Consider the following 17112-nt stretch of genomic DNA (forward strand, 5'->3'; position numbering starts at 1 on the left):
AATATACATACCTACACAGCTTCCCATGGTTTACCCCAGACGCTTCACATGCCTTGATTCAATCCTCTGACAGCACGTCAACCCCGGTATACCACATCGATCCAATTCACTCTATTCCTTGCCCTCCTTTCACCCTCCTGCATGTTTAGGCCCCGATCACACAAAATCTTTTTCACTCCATCTTTCCACCACCAATTTGGTCTCCCACTTCTCCTCGTTCCCTCCACCTCCGACACATATATCCTCTTGGTCAATCTTTCCTCACTCATTCTCTCCATGTGCCCAAACCATTTCAAAACACCCTCTTCTGCTCTCTCAACCACGCTCTTTTTATTTCCACACATCTCTCTTACCCTTACGTTACTTACTCGATCAAACCACCTCACACCACACATTGTCCTCAAACATCTCATTTCCAGCACATCCATCCTCCTGCGCACAACTCTATCCATAGCCCACGCCTCGCAACCATACAACATTGTTGGAACCACTATTCCTTCAAACATACCCATTTTTGCTTTCCGAGATAATGTTCTTGACTTCCACACATTCTTCAAGGCTCCCAGGATTTTCGCCCCCTCCCCCACTCTATGATTCACTTCCACTTCCATGGTTCCATCCGCTGCCAGATCCACTCCCAGATATCTAAAACACTTTACTTCCTCCAGTTTTTCTCCATATATATATATGAATACATATGTGAATAAGAGCAAGGTTATTAGGTACAGTAGGGTTGAGGGTCAAGTCAATTGGGAGGTGAGTTTGAATGGAGAAAAACTGGAAGAAGTGAAGTGTTTTAGATATCTAGGAGTGGATCTGGCAGCGGATGGAACCATGGAAGCGGAAGTGGATCATAGGGTGGGGGAGGGGGCGAAAATTCTGGGGGCCTTGAAGAATGTGTGGAAGTCGAGAACATTATCTCGGAAAGCAAAAATTGGTATGTATGAAGGAATAGTGGTTCCAACAATGATGTATGGTTGCGAGGCGTGGGCTATGGATAGAGTTGTGCGCAGGAGGATGGATGTGCTGGAAATGAGATGTTTGAGGACAATGTGTGGTGTGAGGTGGTTTGATCGAGTGAGTAACGTAAGGGTAAGAGAGATGTGTGGAAATAAAAAGAGCGTGGTTGAGAGAGCAGAAGAGGGTGTTTTGAAGTGGTTTGGGCACATGGAGAGGATGAGTGAGGAAAGATTGACCAAGAGGATATATGTGTCGGAGGTGGAGGGAACAAGGGAGACCAAAATTGGAGGTGGAAAGATGGAGTGAAAAAGATTTTGTGTGATCGGGGCCTGAACATGCAGGAGGGTGAAAGGAGGGCAAGGAACAGAGTGAATTGGAGCGATGTGGTATACCGGGGCTGACGTGCTGTCAGTGGATTGAATCAAGGCATGTGAAGCGTCTGGGTAAACCATGGAAAGCTGTGTAGGTATGTATATTTGCATGTGTGGACGTATGTATATACATGTGTATGGGGGGGGTTGGGCCATTTCTTTCGTCTGTTTCCTTGCGCTACCTCGCAAACGCGGGAGACAGCGACAAAGTATAAAAAAAAAAAAAAAAAATATTATTATTATTATACTTTGTCACTGTCTCCCGCGTTAGCGAGGTAGTGCAAGGAAACAGACAAAAGAATGGCCGAACCCACCCACATACGCATGTATATACATACACGTCCACACACGCACATATACATACCTATACATCTCAACGTATACAGATGTATATACCCACCAACTGTTGTTCAGTTGACAAGTCACTGCTTCTCCAATCAGACACCTCTTTAATTCATCAGTTAATTTGCTGGTGCTCCGATGACCATTTACTTCCAAAACACTCCTGGGGACCTTTAGTGTGTTCCTCCCACTTACAAAGAATTTTCTCCCAAGTTCTGGCTCTCTTCTGTTGTGTGTGTTTTAGTGACTGGCTTTCATTGCAAAGAGGTTCGCCTCTAGATTAACACCTTATGAGAATTCTCATGAAGAATCCTAGTCCAGTCTCCACTCTACTGCAACTAGATTAATTCAGGATAAAGCATCACCTATGGTATTCTTGGCACCCTTTCTTTGGAATGCTACCAGAAACAAACTTCTGAAAATGTCTACAGATCAATAGCATTTACAATCACAGAGACCAGGATCAAGCTGTCCTTACTCTATTAAGAAAGGACATCAAAGATATTTTCCCTATTAATGCAAACTTTTTCAGCCTTAATCTGAAGAAAATAAAAAGTGCTTATGACACCTTCACTTTTATACGGACCAGGTTCAAAGGAAGGGATCATGCTCCTTCCAGCCTTATCTTATCACCTGAATAAATGTTCCTTCCCTCACATAAGGCATCTGGGTAAGCTTAAAGAGGTGCTCTCAAGTTGATCTTCTGGCTCACCACCTCAGATTACAGTCATCAACTTGCTGCTCTGGGTGAAACATAACTTTCTTGTCTCATTTTGTGGTTAATAAACAAGGCCTTGACTTCAAGTTTACTTATTTTCACTGGTATTCAACAAAACAAAAATATCATCACCTTACTATTTCTGAAGACCACTTACCACAAAAATCAGTCTAATCAATCACTTCCAACAAAAATTATCTGCTTTAACATTTAGTCTGCAATAAAGATACCAAATATATACCTATATAGCAATGCATGCTGCACATACTCATATATACAGTATAACAACAAAGAGAACAGCTTGCTGCACATACCAAAATCTTATTACAGAAAGAATACACCTACTACATATGCTATCAACCATCAACCATGAAAGAGATTGGTCTCACTGTTTTTTTCACAACATACCTTCTTGCAGACCAAAACATTCCTGAAGAGTGATATAACATTGCCATCGGCATTAAGGAAGAATAGCCGTGCCTGCCTTCTCAACACCAGGTTGTCTGCCTCTGAAAAGCATTTACCCTGTTAAAACCGAACAGATGAAAGGGGATCAGTCCAATAATCTATTTCTTATCTCCTTTTACTGCAATATAGCTCTTCTTTCTTTTTCAAACTATTCGCCATTTCCCGCGTTAGCAAGGTAGCGTTAAGAACAGAGGACTGGGCCTCTCAGGGAATATCCTCACCTGGCCTCGTTCTCTATTCCTTCTTTTGGAAAATTAAAAAAAAAAAAAACAAGAGGGGAGGATTTCCAGCCCCCCGCTCCCTCCCCTTTTAGTCGCCTTCTACGACACGCAGGGAATACGTGGGAAGTATTCTTTCTCCCGTATCCCCAGGGATATAGCTCTATTGTTCAAATATACCCTCACCAAACCACATTCATTACATATTTCTGTAGAGGAACATCTTTCTTATCTATTGCAGCACATATAGTGATTAGTTGCATATAGACTCAGCTCTTCAGCTGCCCTGCTTGTACCCATTATAATGTAAACTATTCTAACAATTCTCTCCATATACACTATCCCTAAATTTCTAAAACATGCAGGTAATTCTCCTTAAAATTCAACCATCCACTCCTGATGTCTTTGGAAAACTAATCCCCTGTACCTTAATGATAAAAAGAGCCATGAATTGAGAAGAAAACAGTAACCTAAGAATGATCTTATGTAAGAGAAAAGAATAATGGGGACAAAAAGTTGATGAGAATGGGGACAAAAGATTACCTCTTTACTAAACCTGGTAGGAAGGGAACAAGAGCTGGCTACTATATGAAATTGCAGGTGTGTCAGACAAGTTAATACCTGTTGGCATAGACGAAGATGACTGGGATGCAAAGCAGCCTCTAATTAAATGAAGAATAAGGTAACAAAAAACAACAACATCTAGGCAGGGATGAAGTCTGAAATATCCAAAAGAATTTGACTTCTTAGAATTTCACACATCAGCATGAGATGAAATTCCCCTTATCTCCTTTAACATTAGCATACATATTCTTACCACTGTCCTGGGTCTCCTTGTCCTCTTCATCATCATCATCATCATCATCATTATTATCATCATCACTGAGATCATCTTCTGATCCTGATATACTAGACACATCACCTGTTTCAGAAAAAACTACATTAGTGTTAAAAAAATCTTACACTGCCAGCAAGTCACACCATTCCTCATTAGCAGAGTTAGATATTTCAATCACACATACCTTGGACACTTGCACTTATTCCATCAAGTGATGATCAAGCTGGAAATCAAACAGCCAAAATGCAGCCAACCCAAGAAATTATTGTTTACTTGGTTTCACAAAAACCAGAGCACCTTTCCTAGTTGGCTAAGAACATTCCACCTCTTAGATGCCTACAGGATGGCAAAGAAACTATATTGTTCCCTATCATCTTACCAATCTTAAAAATTATTGGATATAAGTAACTCAGGTTATTTTCTCTACAAGAATAATTCACCACTGGGAAACATTAGGAACCTAATCAACGGTGGAGCAAATGAATCTTCCTAGTCTATTCCTTCTTGATCCATCCTTCCTGCCCACCTCTCTGTGTGAGATTCCAAATGCTGCAACACTCATGAAAATAGGATTTTGACTAAAGATCTATGTTCAGTCAATAGATTTTTGCTGCTTCATAAGGGACTACCTTACATTGTCACCTGACTCATGAGGTGAGTGAAGCAGCCTACTATTATTTGCTTAATGACCAGGACATTGTCAAACACCTAATGTAAGATTCACAGGTTCAGCCTATCATGGACAAGAGAAACTTTTGCCTACTTATCTGTCTCTCTATGATCATTAATTTCCTTCCTGTTAACATGAGAGGTTCAAAAGCAAATAAGTAAGCAATTCATGTGAATTAATTCTTCAGAAATGGAATTCCTACTCCTAACACCACAAACTGACAAAGGCTGGGATTTTCATTTCCCTGCATAGACTTGGTAAATTACTGCTCTGTCATTTTGGTAACTATGTTAATGGTGCTGGTAATGGTGATAACCTTCTAAGCATAATATGCCAACTGATCTATAAACAGAAATAAATATCAAAATCTAAGACTTAGATATCTGCTCACTGGTGATGGTGATAATGATGGTCTTTTATCAAAATTCTATGCTACATATAATAGATAATATTACTTGCCAAATATAGTAGCTAGTCTGTCTATTCTATGTATAAGCTCTGACCTACATCAAATGTATAAAATCTTTGAATGTAACTTTACAACAAATGAAGCAGAAAAAAACAACATAAGATGCATAACTCATGCATTTCATATTATTGTCCTCTTTACAATGGTATCACAACTAGAAGCAGCATAAAAACACTTCCAACAGACCTAAAACAGTGGCACAGTTGCATGAACATAGTTTATCCAAGTTATGAACTTTCTTTGGAATACCCACTGATGACATTAAGAAACCTTGGATGATGAATTACTTAACAATACAGCCTTTATCTATTACTCCTACGTTTCATCAGCTCATGTCAGGGAACCATATATTTTATGAAAAACTGTTCTTTCACTTTCCAGTTAACACAGCTTGATGACAAGTTAGCCAAGATCAAACCAATTCTAGACCATCTCCAGACTTTGTTTTATACAACCTTCAGGCCATTTCATGATCCATGCATCTATAAGAGTCTGGTTTCATGGTGAGATGATTTGAGCTTCTAGCAATATATATCTAGCAAAATCATCACTGTAGTCTTTATTCATTTTTGTTTTCTATGCTTGTTCACAATCTCCATGTTAGCTAGGCAGTAAAGGATCAGACAAAGAATATCCTCATTTGTTTACATCCACTCTCCAGCTTCTCGTATAATACACCACAACCAGATCCATCCACAGCCAAGCCCTATAGATCATTCCATAGTTACCCCAATGACTTCATACATCCTTGTTTAGCCCACTGAGAGCACATCACCCTTGTATACCAAATTGCCCTAGTTTTCTTTATCCCATGCACACCTTCCTAAATGTTGAGGTCCCAGTAACCCCAAAGCCCTTTCCACTCAAGCCTTACATCTCCTTCCAGGTCTACCCCTTCCCCTCTCTCCTTCCACTTCTGACACATAAATTCTTTCTGACTATCTCTTTTCACTCATTCTCTCCATATATCTAAACCATTTCAGCATCCCCTGACCAGCCCTCCCAATCATACTTCACCTCTTACATACCCTCTTCTTACAATGTCATTCCTTACAAGATTAACTGGTTTGATATTAAATACTTTGTAATGATAACCTGAGACAGGTGTGATTCTAGACATCTTTTATATAAGGAGAGGCACTGGTATCATAAGAGATGATTTGGGATATTACTGGCATGCCATTATGGAAAAATCACTAAAAATTTTTCTTGAGTCACTTGTATCATTCTATCCAAAATTATCAAATAATAAACCTATACGATGCATTACATACAATATACATTTTGATACACAAGTCTGCTGTTTAAGCAACCCCAGTATCTAAAACCTTTCATCACATACAGTTTTCCCACTGGTACATGGAAACTAACACATATTTTTTTTCATTCTTAAGCTCTTAATGTATTGCCAGGCTCTTGAGAATCATATGAACCTGAATATAACTGTATATACATGTGTATGTGGGTGGGTTGGGCCATTCTTTTGTCTGTTTCCTTGCGCTACCTAGCTAACGCGGGAGACAGCGACAAAGCAAAATAAATAATTTTTTTTTTTTTTTTTTTTTGCTTTGTCACTGTCTCCCGCATTTGCGAGGTAGCGCAAGGAAACAGACGAAAGAAATGGCCCAACCCACCCCCATACACATGTATATACATACGTCCACACACGCAAATACACATACCTACACAGCTTTCCATGGTTTACCCCAGACGCTTCACATGCCCTGATTCAATCCACTGACAGCACATCAACCCCGGTATACCACATCGCTCCAATTCACTCTATTCCTTGCCCTCCTTTCACCCTCCTGCATGTTCAGGCCCCGATCACACAAAATCTTTTTCACTCCATCTTTCCACCTCCAATTTGGTCTCCCTCTTCTCCTCGTTCCCTCCACCTCCGACACATATATTCTCTTGGTCAATCTTTCCTCACTCATTCTCTCCATGTGCCCGAACCATTTCAAAACACCCTCTTCTGCTCTCTCAACCACGCTCTTTTTATTTCCACACATCTCTCTTATGCTTACGTTACTTACTCGATCAAACCACCTCACACCACACATTGTCCTCAAACATCTCATTTCCAGCACATCTATCCTCCTGTGCACAACTCTATCCATAGCCCACGCCTCGCAACCATACAACATTGTTGGAACCACTATTCCTTCAAACATACCCATTTTTGCTTTCCGAGATAATGTTCTTGACTTCCACACATTCTTCAAGGCTCCCAGAATTTTCGCCCCCTCCCCCACCCTATGATCCACTTCCGCTTCCATGGTTCCATCAGCTGCCAGATCCACTCCCAGATATCTAAAACACTTCACTTCCTCCAGTTTTTCTCCATTCAAACTCACCTCCCAATTGACTTGACCCTCAACCCTACTGTACCTAATAACCTTGTTCTTATTCACATTTACTCTTAACTTTCTTCTTTCACACACTTTACCAAACTCAGTCACCAGCTTCTGCAGTTTCTCACATGAATCAGCCACCAGCGCTGTATCATCAGCGAACAACAACTGACTCACTTCCCAAGCTCTCTCATCCCCAACAGACTTCATACTTGCCCCTCTTTCCAAAACTCTTGCATTCACCTCCCTAACCACCCCATCCATAAACAAATTAAACAACCATGGAGACATCACACACCCCTGCCACAAACCTACATTCACTGAGAACCAATCACTTTCCTCTCTTCCTACACGTGCACATGCCTTACATCCTCGATAAAAACTTTTCACTGCTTCTAACAACTTGCCTCCCACACTATATATTCTTAATACCTTCCACAGAGCATCTCTATCAACTCTATCATATGCCTTCTCCAGATCCATAAATGCTACATACAATAATAAATATGTGGGCATTACCAAGCTCTGCCTACATAACGTTACACTGCAAATGAAAAGTCACCTTTGGCAATGCTCGCTAAATAACTTCTCACCCTAATGGAGTCCACATTTCCCTGTTACTGGAAGTTGCACAGCCTTGAGCTGCAGGAGCTTCTAAAAAGAGATCCTAAGTAACACAATGGTTCTCTTAGAAAGAGGTTCTGGGGTAATAATAAAAAATTAACATATAACTATGTGTGTGCCTACATCTTCATACCCCTGCGTATTATTTAGTGAGAGCCATGAAAAAATATGTACACTACAACCTGCCAACAACACGGTAACAGCTGTTTCATTAACAGCCATGATGGTGCTTAGCAAAGATTCAGAACAAAGCCGTTACCTATGGTGAACCAATCATCTCTGCCATGACCCATGTATCATGCATCTGCTTAAAAACTGTACACTCACGATTTTGTATCATCCATCACCGTAATCCTTTTTATGATAAAAGAGCCTGGCTGAAATACTAGTTTGCAAGAGAATGTCTAGCCTTCTGACTTAGGCCCCACTGAAGTGATCTATAATTCTAGATCATCAACCAATTTCCTTGCAATAAGCAATTTACTGTATCATGAACATGAAAAATCTTTGTAACTATGTTTAACATTTCCTATCACATAAGTATTAGTTGAAAATAAATAGTTTCATTCAACACTCAATATACTGATTCTCATATCAGGGATTGTAGGTTTATACAGTAAAAGGAATTCTCTGAGGGCCTAGGTCTTTAGGGGGTTAGGTTTCTGAATGGTGGAGCAACCACTTCTAAGTTCCTTTGTTTGGATGAGAATTCTGAGGCAGCTAGTTTAAGGGCCATGAATGACATCCTGTAAGAATTAATGCAGCCAAGTTCTGGACAAAACCTGAACCTTTCTGTATTTACCATAAAATATTACAGTAAGCTAAATCTATAGACTACCAAAAATATGATATGCAAAAGCATAAAATTTGGAGGTTAGTGGGTAACAGGGTGTCAGTATGGATGAACAGAACATGTTTTTGCATAACCATCTTTTCTTTAGGAAAATATTTATCTGAAAGACACAGAAATACAAAAGACACTCAAATTTCTTTACTAACTTAAATCATTCATAAACTGTTCTTCAGTGAGTGGAGATTTGCCAGCCATGGAGCGCTGAATATTACAGCGGTGCCAATCCAAACGATAATGATCCACTTGGTCCTGACGGTCAGTGAATGTGGCCTGGCAGTATGAACATCGCATTTCTGTTAACGTGGTTGGTAGACTTAGCCGGAACATGGAAAGACCATTGGAACAATGCTCTGAAAGACAAGTGTTAATACAATATTTTCAGAATGTTATCAGATCTGAAAGTACAGAGAAAGAATTGGTTGAAAAAGTACTGATGAGTTGTCCAAGTATATAAATATGCAAAGATGCAAAAATACTGTGTTACAATATTTGGAAAAGTTTTTGTTAAAATCATTCTAATTCAGAACAAGTACAGCCATATACACAAATAAAACTAAGGGACTTTAATCATCCAAATCTCAGTTACTGACCCTAAAAATCTTGAAGTCTTGGTGAATCCTCTACAGTTGTAGCAAAATAATTAAGTGATAAAATTGTGCTTAGGAAAAAAAATACATACCTTTGCTCGGGGATGATGAGGGGTGGGTGCTGAGTTGTTCATACTCAGCACTGCCTGGGGCAAGTCGTATCCCAGCCGAAGATGGGTTCCACCTGGGGATTTCATAATGCACATACCTGATGAACTTCAAGCACAATGACATTCTTCCCTTTCCCATGAAACACCATGTACTTACAATCACCACACTATCATCTGAAACTCCCACCATAATTATGTAACTGAAGCAAATACCAATTATAGTCTTCATAATTAAATCCAAAGAACATGACATACAAATATTAGGGGAATTATATTTGCACACTTTCAAAAAGAAGCCATAAACAGTCAGTGAAAAGTGATATGATACACTGAAGTCCTGAATGTCAGTGTATTTCAAACACCAAGCAAAACCTAAAGGTATGGTGTGGTACATGGGATCCTATATTCTTCATATATATATATATATATATATATATATATGCAGAAGCTGGTGACTGAGTTTGGTAAGGTGTGTGAAAGAAGAAAGTTGAGAGTAAATGTGAATAAGAGCAAAGTTATTAGGTACAGTAGGGTTGAGGGTCAAGTCAATTGGGAGGTAAGTTTGAATGGAGAAAAACTGGAGGAAGTGAAATGTTTTAGATATCTGGGAGTGGATTTGGCAGCGGATGGAACCATGGAAGCCGAAGTGAATCATAGGGTGGGGGAGGGGGCGAAACTTCTGGGAGCATTGAAGAATGTGTGGAAGTCGAGAACATTATCTCAGAAAGCAAAATGGGTATGTTTGAAGGAATAGTGGTTCCAACAATGCAGTATGGTTGCGAGGCGTGGGCTATGGATAGAGTTGTGCGGAGGAGGGTGGATGTGCTGGAAATGAGATGTTTGAGGACAATATGTGGTGTGAGATGGTTTGATCAAGTAAGTAATGTAAGGGTAAGAGAGATGTGTGGTAATAAAAAGTGTGTGGTTGAGAGAGCAGAAGAGGGTGTTTTGAAATGGTTTGGTCACATAGAGAGAATGAGTGAGGAACGATTGACCAAGAGGATATATGTGTCAGAGGTGGAGGGAACGAGGAGAAGAGGGAGACCAAATTGGAGGTGGAAAGACGAAGTGAAAAAGATTTCGAGTGATCAAAGCCTAAACATGCAGGAGGGTGAAAGGCGTGCAAGGAATAGAGTGAATTGGAACAATGTGGTATACTGGGGTCGATGTGCTATCAATGGATTGAACCACGGCACGTGAAGCGTCTGGGGTAAACCATCGAAAGTTCTGTGGGGCCTGGATGTGGAAAGGGAGCTGTGGTTTCGGTGCATTATTACATGACAGCTAGAGACTGAGTGTGAACGAATGTGGCCTTTGTTGTCTTTTCCTCGCACTACCTCGCACACTTGAGGGGGGAGGGGGTTGTTATTCCATGTGTGGTGAGGTGGCGATGGGAATGAATAGGGGCAGACAGTATGAATTATGTACACATGTATATATGTATATGTCTGTGTGTGTATATATATGTATACATTGAGATGTATAGGTATGTATATTTGCGTGTGTGGACGTGTATGTATATACATGTGTATGTGGGTGGGTTGGGCCATTCTTTCGTCTGTTTCCTTGCACTACCTCAATAACGTGGGAGACAGCGACAAAGCAAAATAAGATAAATAATTTTTTTTTTCTTTTTTTTTGCTTTGTCGCTGTCTCCCGCATTTGCGAGGTAGCAAAATAAATAAATATATATATATATATATATATATATATATATATATATATATATATATATATATATATATATATATATATACACCCTCCCCTCCTTGTATTTCAACTTTCTAAAAGGGGAAACAGAAGAAGGAGTCACGCAGGGAGTGCTCATCCTCCTCGAAGGCTCAGATTGGGGTGTCTAACTGTGTGTGGATGTAACCAATCCTCGAAGCTCAGATTGGGGTGTCTAAATGTGTGTGGATGTAACCAAGATGAGAAAAAAGGAGAGATAGGTAGTATGTTTGAGGAAAGGAACCTGGATGTTTTGGCTCTGAGTAAAACGGAGCTCAAGGGTAAAGGGGAAGAGTGGTTTGGAAATGTCTTAGGAGTAAAGTCTGGGGTTAGTGAGAAGACAAGAGCAAGGGAAGGAGTAGCACTACTCCTGAAACAGGAGTGGTGGGAGTATGTGATAGAGTGTAAGAAAGTAAACTCTAGATTGATATGGGTAAAACTGAAAGTGGATGGAGAGAGATGGTTGATCATTGGTGCATATGCACCTGGGCATGAGTAGAAAGATCATGAGAGGCAAGTGTTTTGGGAGCAGCTGAGTGAGTGTGTTAGTAGTTTTGATGCACGAGACCGGGTTATAGTGATGGGAGATTTGAATACAAAGGTGAGTAATATGGCAGTTGAGAGAATAACTGGTGTACATGGGATGTTCAGTGTTGTAAATGGAAATGGTGAAGAGGTTGTAGATTTATATGCTGAAAAAGGACTGGTGATACAGGAATACTTGGTTTAAAAAGAGAGATATACATAAGTAGGAGAGATGGCCAGAGAGCATTATTGGATTACGAGTTAATTGATAGGCACGCGAAAGAGAGATTTTTGGATGTTAATGTGCTGAGAGGTGCAACTGGAGGGATGTCTCATCATTATCTTGTGGAGGTGAAGGTGAAGATTTGTAGAGGTTTTCGGAAAAGAAGAGAGAATGTTGGGGTGAAGAGAGTGCTGAGAGTAAGTGAGCTTGGGAAAGAGACTTGAGTGAGGAAGTACCAGGAGAGACCAAGTACAGAAAGGAAAAAGGTGAGAACAAAGGACGTAAGGGGAGTGGGAGAGGAACGGGATGTATTTATGGAAGCAGTGATGGCATGTGCAAAATATGCTTGTGGCATGAGAAGCATGGGGGGTGGGCAGATTAGAAAGGGTAGTGAGTGGTGGGGTGAAGAAGTAAGATTATTAGTGAAAGAGAAGAGAGAGGCATTTGGACAATTTTTGCAGGGAAATAATGCAAATGACCGGGAGATGTATAAAAGAAATAGAGGCAGGAGGTCAAGAGAAAGGTGCAAGAAGCAAAACAGAGGGCAAATGAGAGTTGGGGTGAGAGAGTATCATTAAATTTTAGCGAGAATAAAAAGAGGTTTTGGAAGGAGGTAAATAAAGTGCGTAAGACAAGGGAACAAATGGGAACATCAGTGAAGGGGGCAAATGGGGAGGTTATAACAAGTAGTGGTGATGTGAGGAGATGGAGTGAGTACTTTGAAGGTTTGTTGAATGTGTTTGATGATAGAGTGGCAGATATAGGGTGTCTTGGTCAAGGTGGTGTGCAAAGTCAGAGGGTTAGGGAGAATGATTTGGTAAACAGAGAAGAGGTAGCAAAAGCTTTGCAGAAAATGAAAGCCAGCAAGGCAGCGAGTTTGGATTGTATTGCAGTGGAGTTTATTAAAGAAGGGGGTGCTGCATTGTTGACTGGATGGTAAGGTTATTCAATGTATGTATGACTCATGGTGAGGTGCCTGAGGACTGGCGGAATGCTTGCATAGTGCCATTGTACAAAGGCAAAGAGGATAAGAGTGAGTGCTCAAATTACAGAGGTATAAGTTTGTTGAGTACTCCTGGGAAATTATATGGGAGGGTATTGATTGAGAGGGTGAAGGCATGTAAAGAGCATCAGATTGAGGAAGAGCAGTGTGGTTTCAGAAGTGGTTGAGGATGTGTGGATCAGGTGTTTGCTTTGAAGAATGTATGTGAGAAATACTTAGAAAAGCAAATGGATTTGTAAGTAGCATTTATGGATCTGGAGAAGGCATATGATAGAGTTAATAGAGATGCTCTGTGGAAGATACTAAGAATGTATGGTGTGGGAGGAAAGTTGTTAGAAGCAGTGAAAAGTTTTTATCAAGGATGTAAGGCATGTGTACATGTAGGAAGAGAGGAAAGTGATTGGTTCTCAGTGAATGTTGGTTTATGGCAGGGGTGCATGATGTCTCCATGGTTGTTTAATTTGTTTGTGGATGGGGTTGTTGGGGATGTGAACGCAGGAGTTTTGGAAAGAGGGGCAAATGTGCAGTCTGTTGTGGATGAGAGAGCCTGGGAAAAGAGTCACTTGTTGTTCGCTGATGATACAGCGCTGGTGGCTGATTTGGGTGAGAAACTGCAGAAGCTGGTGACTGAGTTTGGCAAAGTGTGTGACAGAAGAAAGCTGAGAGTAAATGTGAATAAGAGTAAGGTTATTAGGTACAGTAGGGTTGAGGGAAAAATCAACTGGGATGTAAGTTTGAATGGAGAAAAACTGGAGGAAGTGAAGTGTTTTAGATATCTGGGAGTGGATTTAGCAGCAGATGGAACCATGGAAGTGGAAGTGAATCATAGGGTGGGGGAGGGGGCAAAAGTTCTGGGGGCATTGAAAAATGTGTGGAAGTTGAGAACGTTATCTTGGAAAGCAAAAATAGGTATGTTTGAAGGAATAGTGGTTCCAGCAATGTTATATGGTTGCGAGGCATGGGCTATAGATAGAGTTGTGCGGAGGAGGGTGAATGTGCTGGAAATGAGATGTTTGAGGACATTATGTGGTGTGAGGTGGTTCGATCGAGTAAGTAATGAAGGGGTAAGAGAGAAGTGTGGTAATGAAAAGATGGTGTGAGGTGGTTCGATTGAGTAAGTAATGAAAGGGTAAGAGAGAAGTGTGGTAATACAAAGAGTTTGGTTGAGAGAGCAGAAGAGGGTGTTTTGAAATGGTCTGGTCACATGGAGAGAATGAGTGAGGAAAGATTGACCAAAAGGATATATGTGTCAGAGGTGAAGGGAACGAGAAGTGGGAGACTAAATTGGAGATGGAAAGATAGAGTGAAAAAGATTTTGAGTGATTGGGGCCTAAACATGCAGGACGGTGAAAGGCGTGCAAGGAATAGAGTGAATTGGAACGATGTATATTGGGGTCGACGTGCTGTCAATGGATTGAACCAGGGCATGTGAAGAGTCTAGGGTAAACCATGGAAAGTTCCTTTTTGCTAAAGGCCCTCACATTTGTATCCTCCTCCTTCCATCCTCCATATCCATGCATATAACAACTGCTGCATCCCCTTCTCCCACAGTCATCATTTCTTCAAAATACTTTTTCCATCTTCCTTTCACTTCCTCCTTTTGATTCAGCAACTTCCTTTCCTTATTTCTCGCATGAACATTTCCACCTCCTTCCAGTATACTTTCTTATCATCCCAAAACTCTAGTCTGCCAGCACCTTTATTTCTCCATTCCTCCTTACACCATACCTCCACTTCTCCCCGAACCTCATCACCACAAGAACTGCAAAATGGTCAGTCTCCAAAGAATCCTCTGACAACTCTTGCAACCAGCATGGCCTTCCTCAATCTTTCACCTGTTGCCACATAGTCATAGAAACATGGAATAAACAAAACTATCTATGTGTCCTAAAGCTAGAGCAATGAGAAATAAATAAACTTGTAGTAATGCTTTACAGGACAAGTGATAAATATGGTACTGAATTTAGAGAAGATATAGAATCTTACTCAGGAATCAAGAGGGTTGCATTGTTGCAGTTCAAGAATGTCAAAGGAAAAAAGAAATGCAACAGTTTCTCAGTTGAAGATCTGCACAGAAGAGTAGAGGGAGACTTGATCACAGCCTACAAATCCCTAAGCCAAAAGGAGTGATATCAGCAAACAGTTCTTTGAGGGATTAAAAAAAAAGGACAACCAAATATCATGGCATTAAATTAAACAAGGAACTGGATAGGGATCCAATGAATTATCTTTATAGTATCACAGTTGCGGATGAATGGAATGTGCAAAGTGACAAAACTGAATGCAGGCAGTATTCAGAGGTTTAAAAAGATTTATTACAGATATCATACAGAGAATAAATATAACCCATATCCTTCTCTTTCCCATGGTGGTTAAATCTAAGGCATATAACTTCAGGTAATTCAGCACTTTATTCTAGGCATCATCTTTGTCACAGAATGAATGGGAAAATGTGCACATGCTTCCCATAAAAGATTTTTTCTAAAGATGCCTTGAAAAACACTAAAATGAAAACATATCTATTAGTTCTTTATGTTTCTAATAGCAATATGACCAAATTTCTAAAGCATATTCTAATCTAGGTCGAACAAACCTTGCAAATACCACATTGAATATCCCTTTACCCATATACTTAAATGTAATTCTAATAATTACTTACAAACATTTTGTTTCATTAACAATTTTTTTTTTTTTTTTTTTTTGCTTTGTCGCTGTCTCCCGCGTTTGCGAGGTAGCGCAAGGAAACAGACGAAAGAAATGGCCCAACCCACCCCCATACACATGTATATACATACTTCCACACACGCAAATATAAATACCTACACAGCTTTCCATGGTTTACCCCAGACGCTTCACATGCCCTGATTCAATCCACTGACAGCACGTCAACCCCGGTATACCACATCGATCCAATTCACTCTATTCCTTGCCCTCCTTTCACACTCCTGCATGTCCAGGCCCCGATCACACAAAATCTTTTTCACTCCATCTTTCCACCTCCAATTTGGTCTCCCACTTCTCCTCGTTCCCTCCACCTCCGACACATATATCCTCTTGGTCAATCTTTCCTCACTCATTCTCTCCATGTGCCCAAACCATTTCAAAACACCCTCTTCTGCTCTCTCAACCACGCTCTTTTTATTTCCACACATCTCTCTTACCCTTTCATTACTTACTCGATCAAACCACCTCACACCACACATTGTCCTCAAACATCTCCTTTCCAGCACATCCATCCTCCTGCGCACAACTCTATCCATAGCCCATGCCTCGCAACCATACAACATTGTTGGAACCACTATTCCTTCAAACATACCCATTTTTGCTTTCCGAGATAATGTTCTCGACTTCCACACATTCTTCAAGGCTCCCAGGATTTTCGCCCCCTCCCCACCCTATGATCCACTTCCGCTTCCATGGTTCCATCCGCTGCCAGATCCACTCCCAGATATCTAAAACACTTTACTTCCTCCAGTTTTGCTCCATTCAAACTTACCTCCCAATTGACTTGACCCTCAACCCTACTGTACCTGATAACCTTGCTCTTATTCACATTTACTCTTAACTTTCTTCTTTCACACACTTTACCAAACTCAGTCACCAGCTTCTGTAGTTTCTCACATGAATCAGCCACCAGCGCTGTATCATCAGCGAACAACAACTGACTCACTTCCCAAGCTCTCTCATCCCCAACAGACTTCATACTTGCCCCTCTTTCCAAAACTCTTGCATTTACCTCCCTAACAACCCCATCCATAAACAAATTAAACAACCATGGAGACATCACACACCCCTGCCGCAAACCTACATTCACTGAGAACCAATCACTTTCCTCTCTTCTTACACGTACACATGCCTTACATCCTCGATAAAAACTTTTCACTGCTTCTAACAACTTTCCTCCCACACCATATATTCTTAATACCTTCCACAGAGCATCTCTATCAACTCTATCATATGCCTTCTCCAGATCCATAAATGCTACATACAAATCCATTTGCTTTTCTAAGTATTTCTCACATACATTCTTCAAAGCAAACACCTGATC

General features: G+C 40.6%; 1 protein-coding gene across 13 annotated transcripts in view; it reads right to left on the minus strand.

The window, feature by feature from the left end:
• LOC139755080 (tRNA endonuclease ANKZF1-like) overlaps positions 1-17112 on the minus strand; it is a 73848-nt gene that overhangs the window by 42868 nt on the left and 13868 nt on the right. For 7 of the 13 annotated variants that reach the window (XM_071673179.1, XM_071673171.1, XM_071673170.1 and 4 more), the window contains 4 exons: positions 9568-9759; positions 9035-9238; positions 3895-3999; positions 2800-2900 (listed from right to left, as the gene is read on the minus strand). In XM_071673179.1, coding sequence (XP_071529280.1) covers positions 2800-2900; positions 3895-3999; positions 9035-9238; positions 9568-9724 — 567 coding nt within the window. In that variant the 5' untranslated portion in view covers positions 9725-9759. The remainder of the gene's footprint in view (positions 1-2799; positions 2901-3894; positions 4000-9034; positions 9239-9567; positions 9760-17112) is intronic. The other 6 variants (XM_071673176.1, XM_071673173.1, XM_071673175.1 and 3 more) reach the window with 1 other exon arrangement.

This window comes from Panulirus ornatus, chromosome 18 (genome assembly GCF_036320965.1).
Source record: "Panulirus ornatus isolate Po-2019 chromosome 18, ASM3632096v1, whole genome shotgun sequence".
In the NCBI taxonomy this organism is placed as follows: domain Eukaryota; kingdom Metazoa; phylum Arthropoda; class Malacostraca; order Decapoda; family Palinuridae; genus Panulirus; species Panulirus ornatus.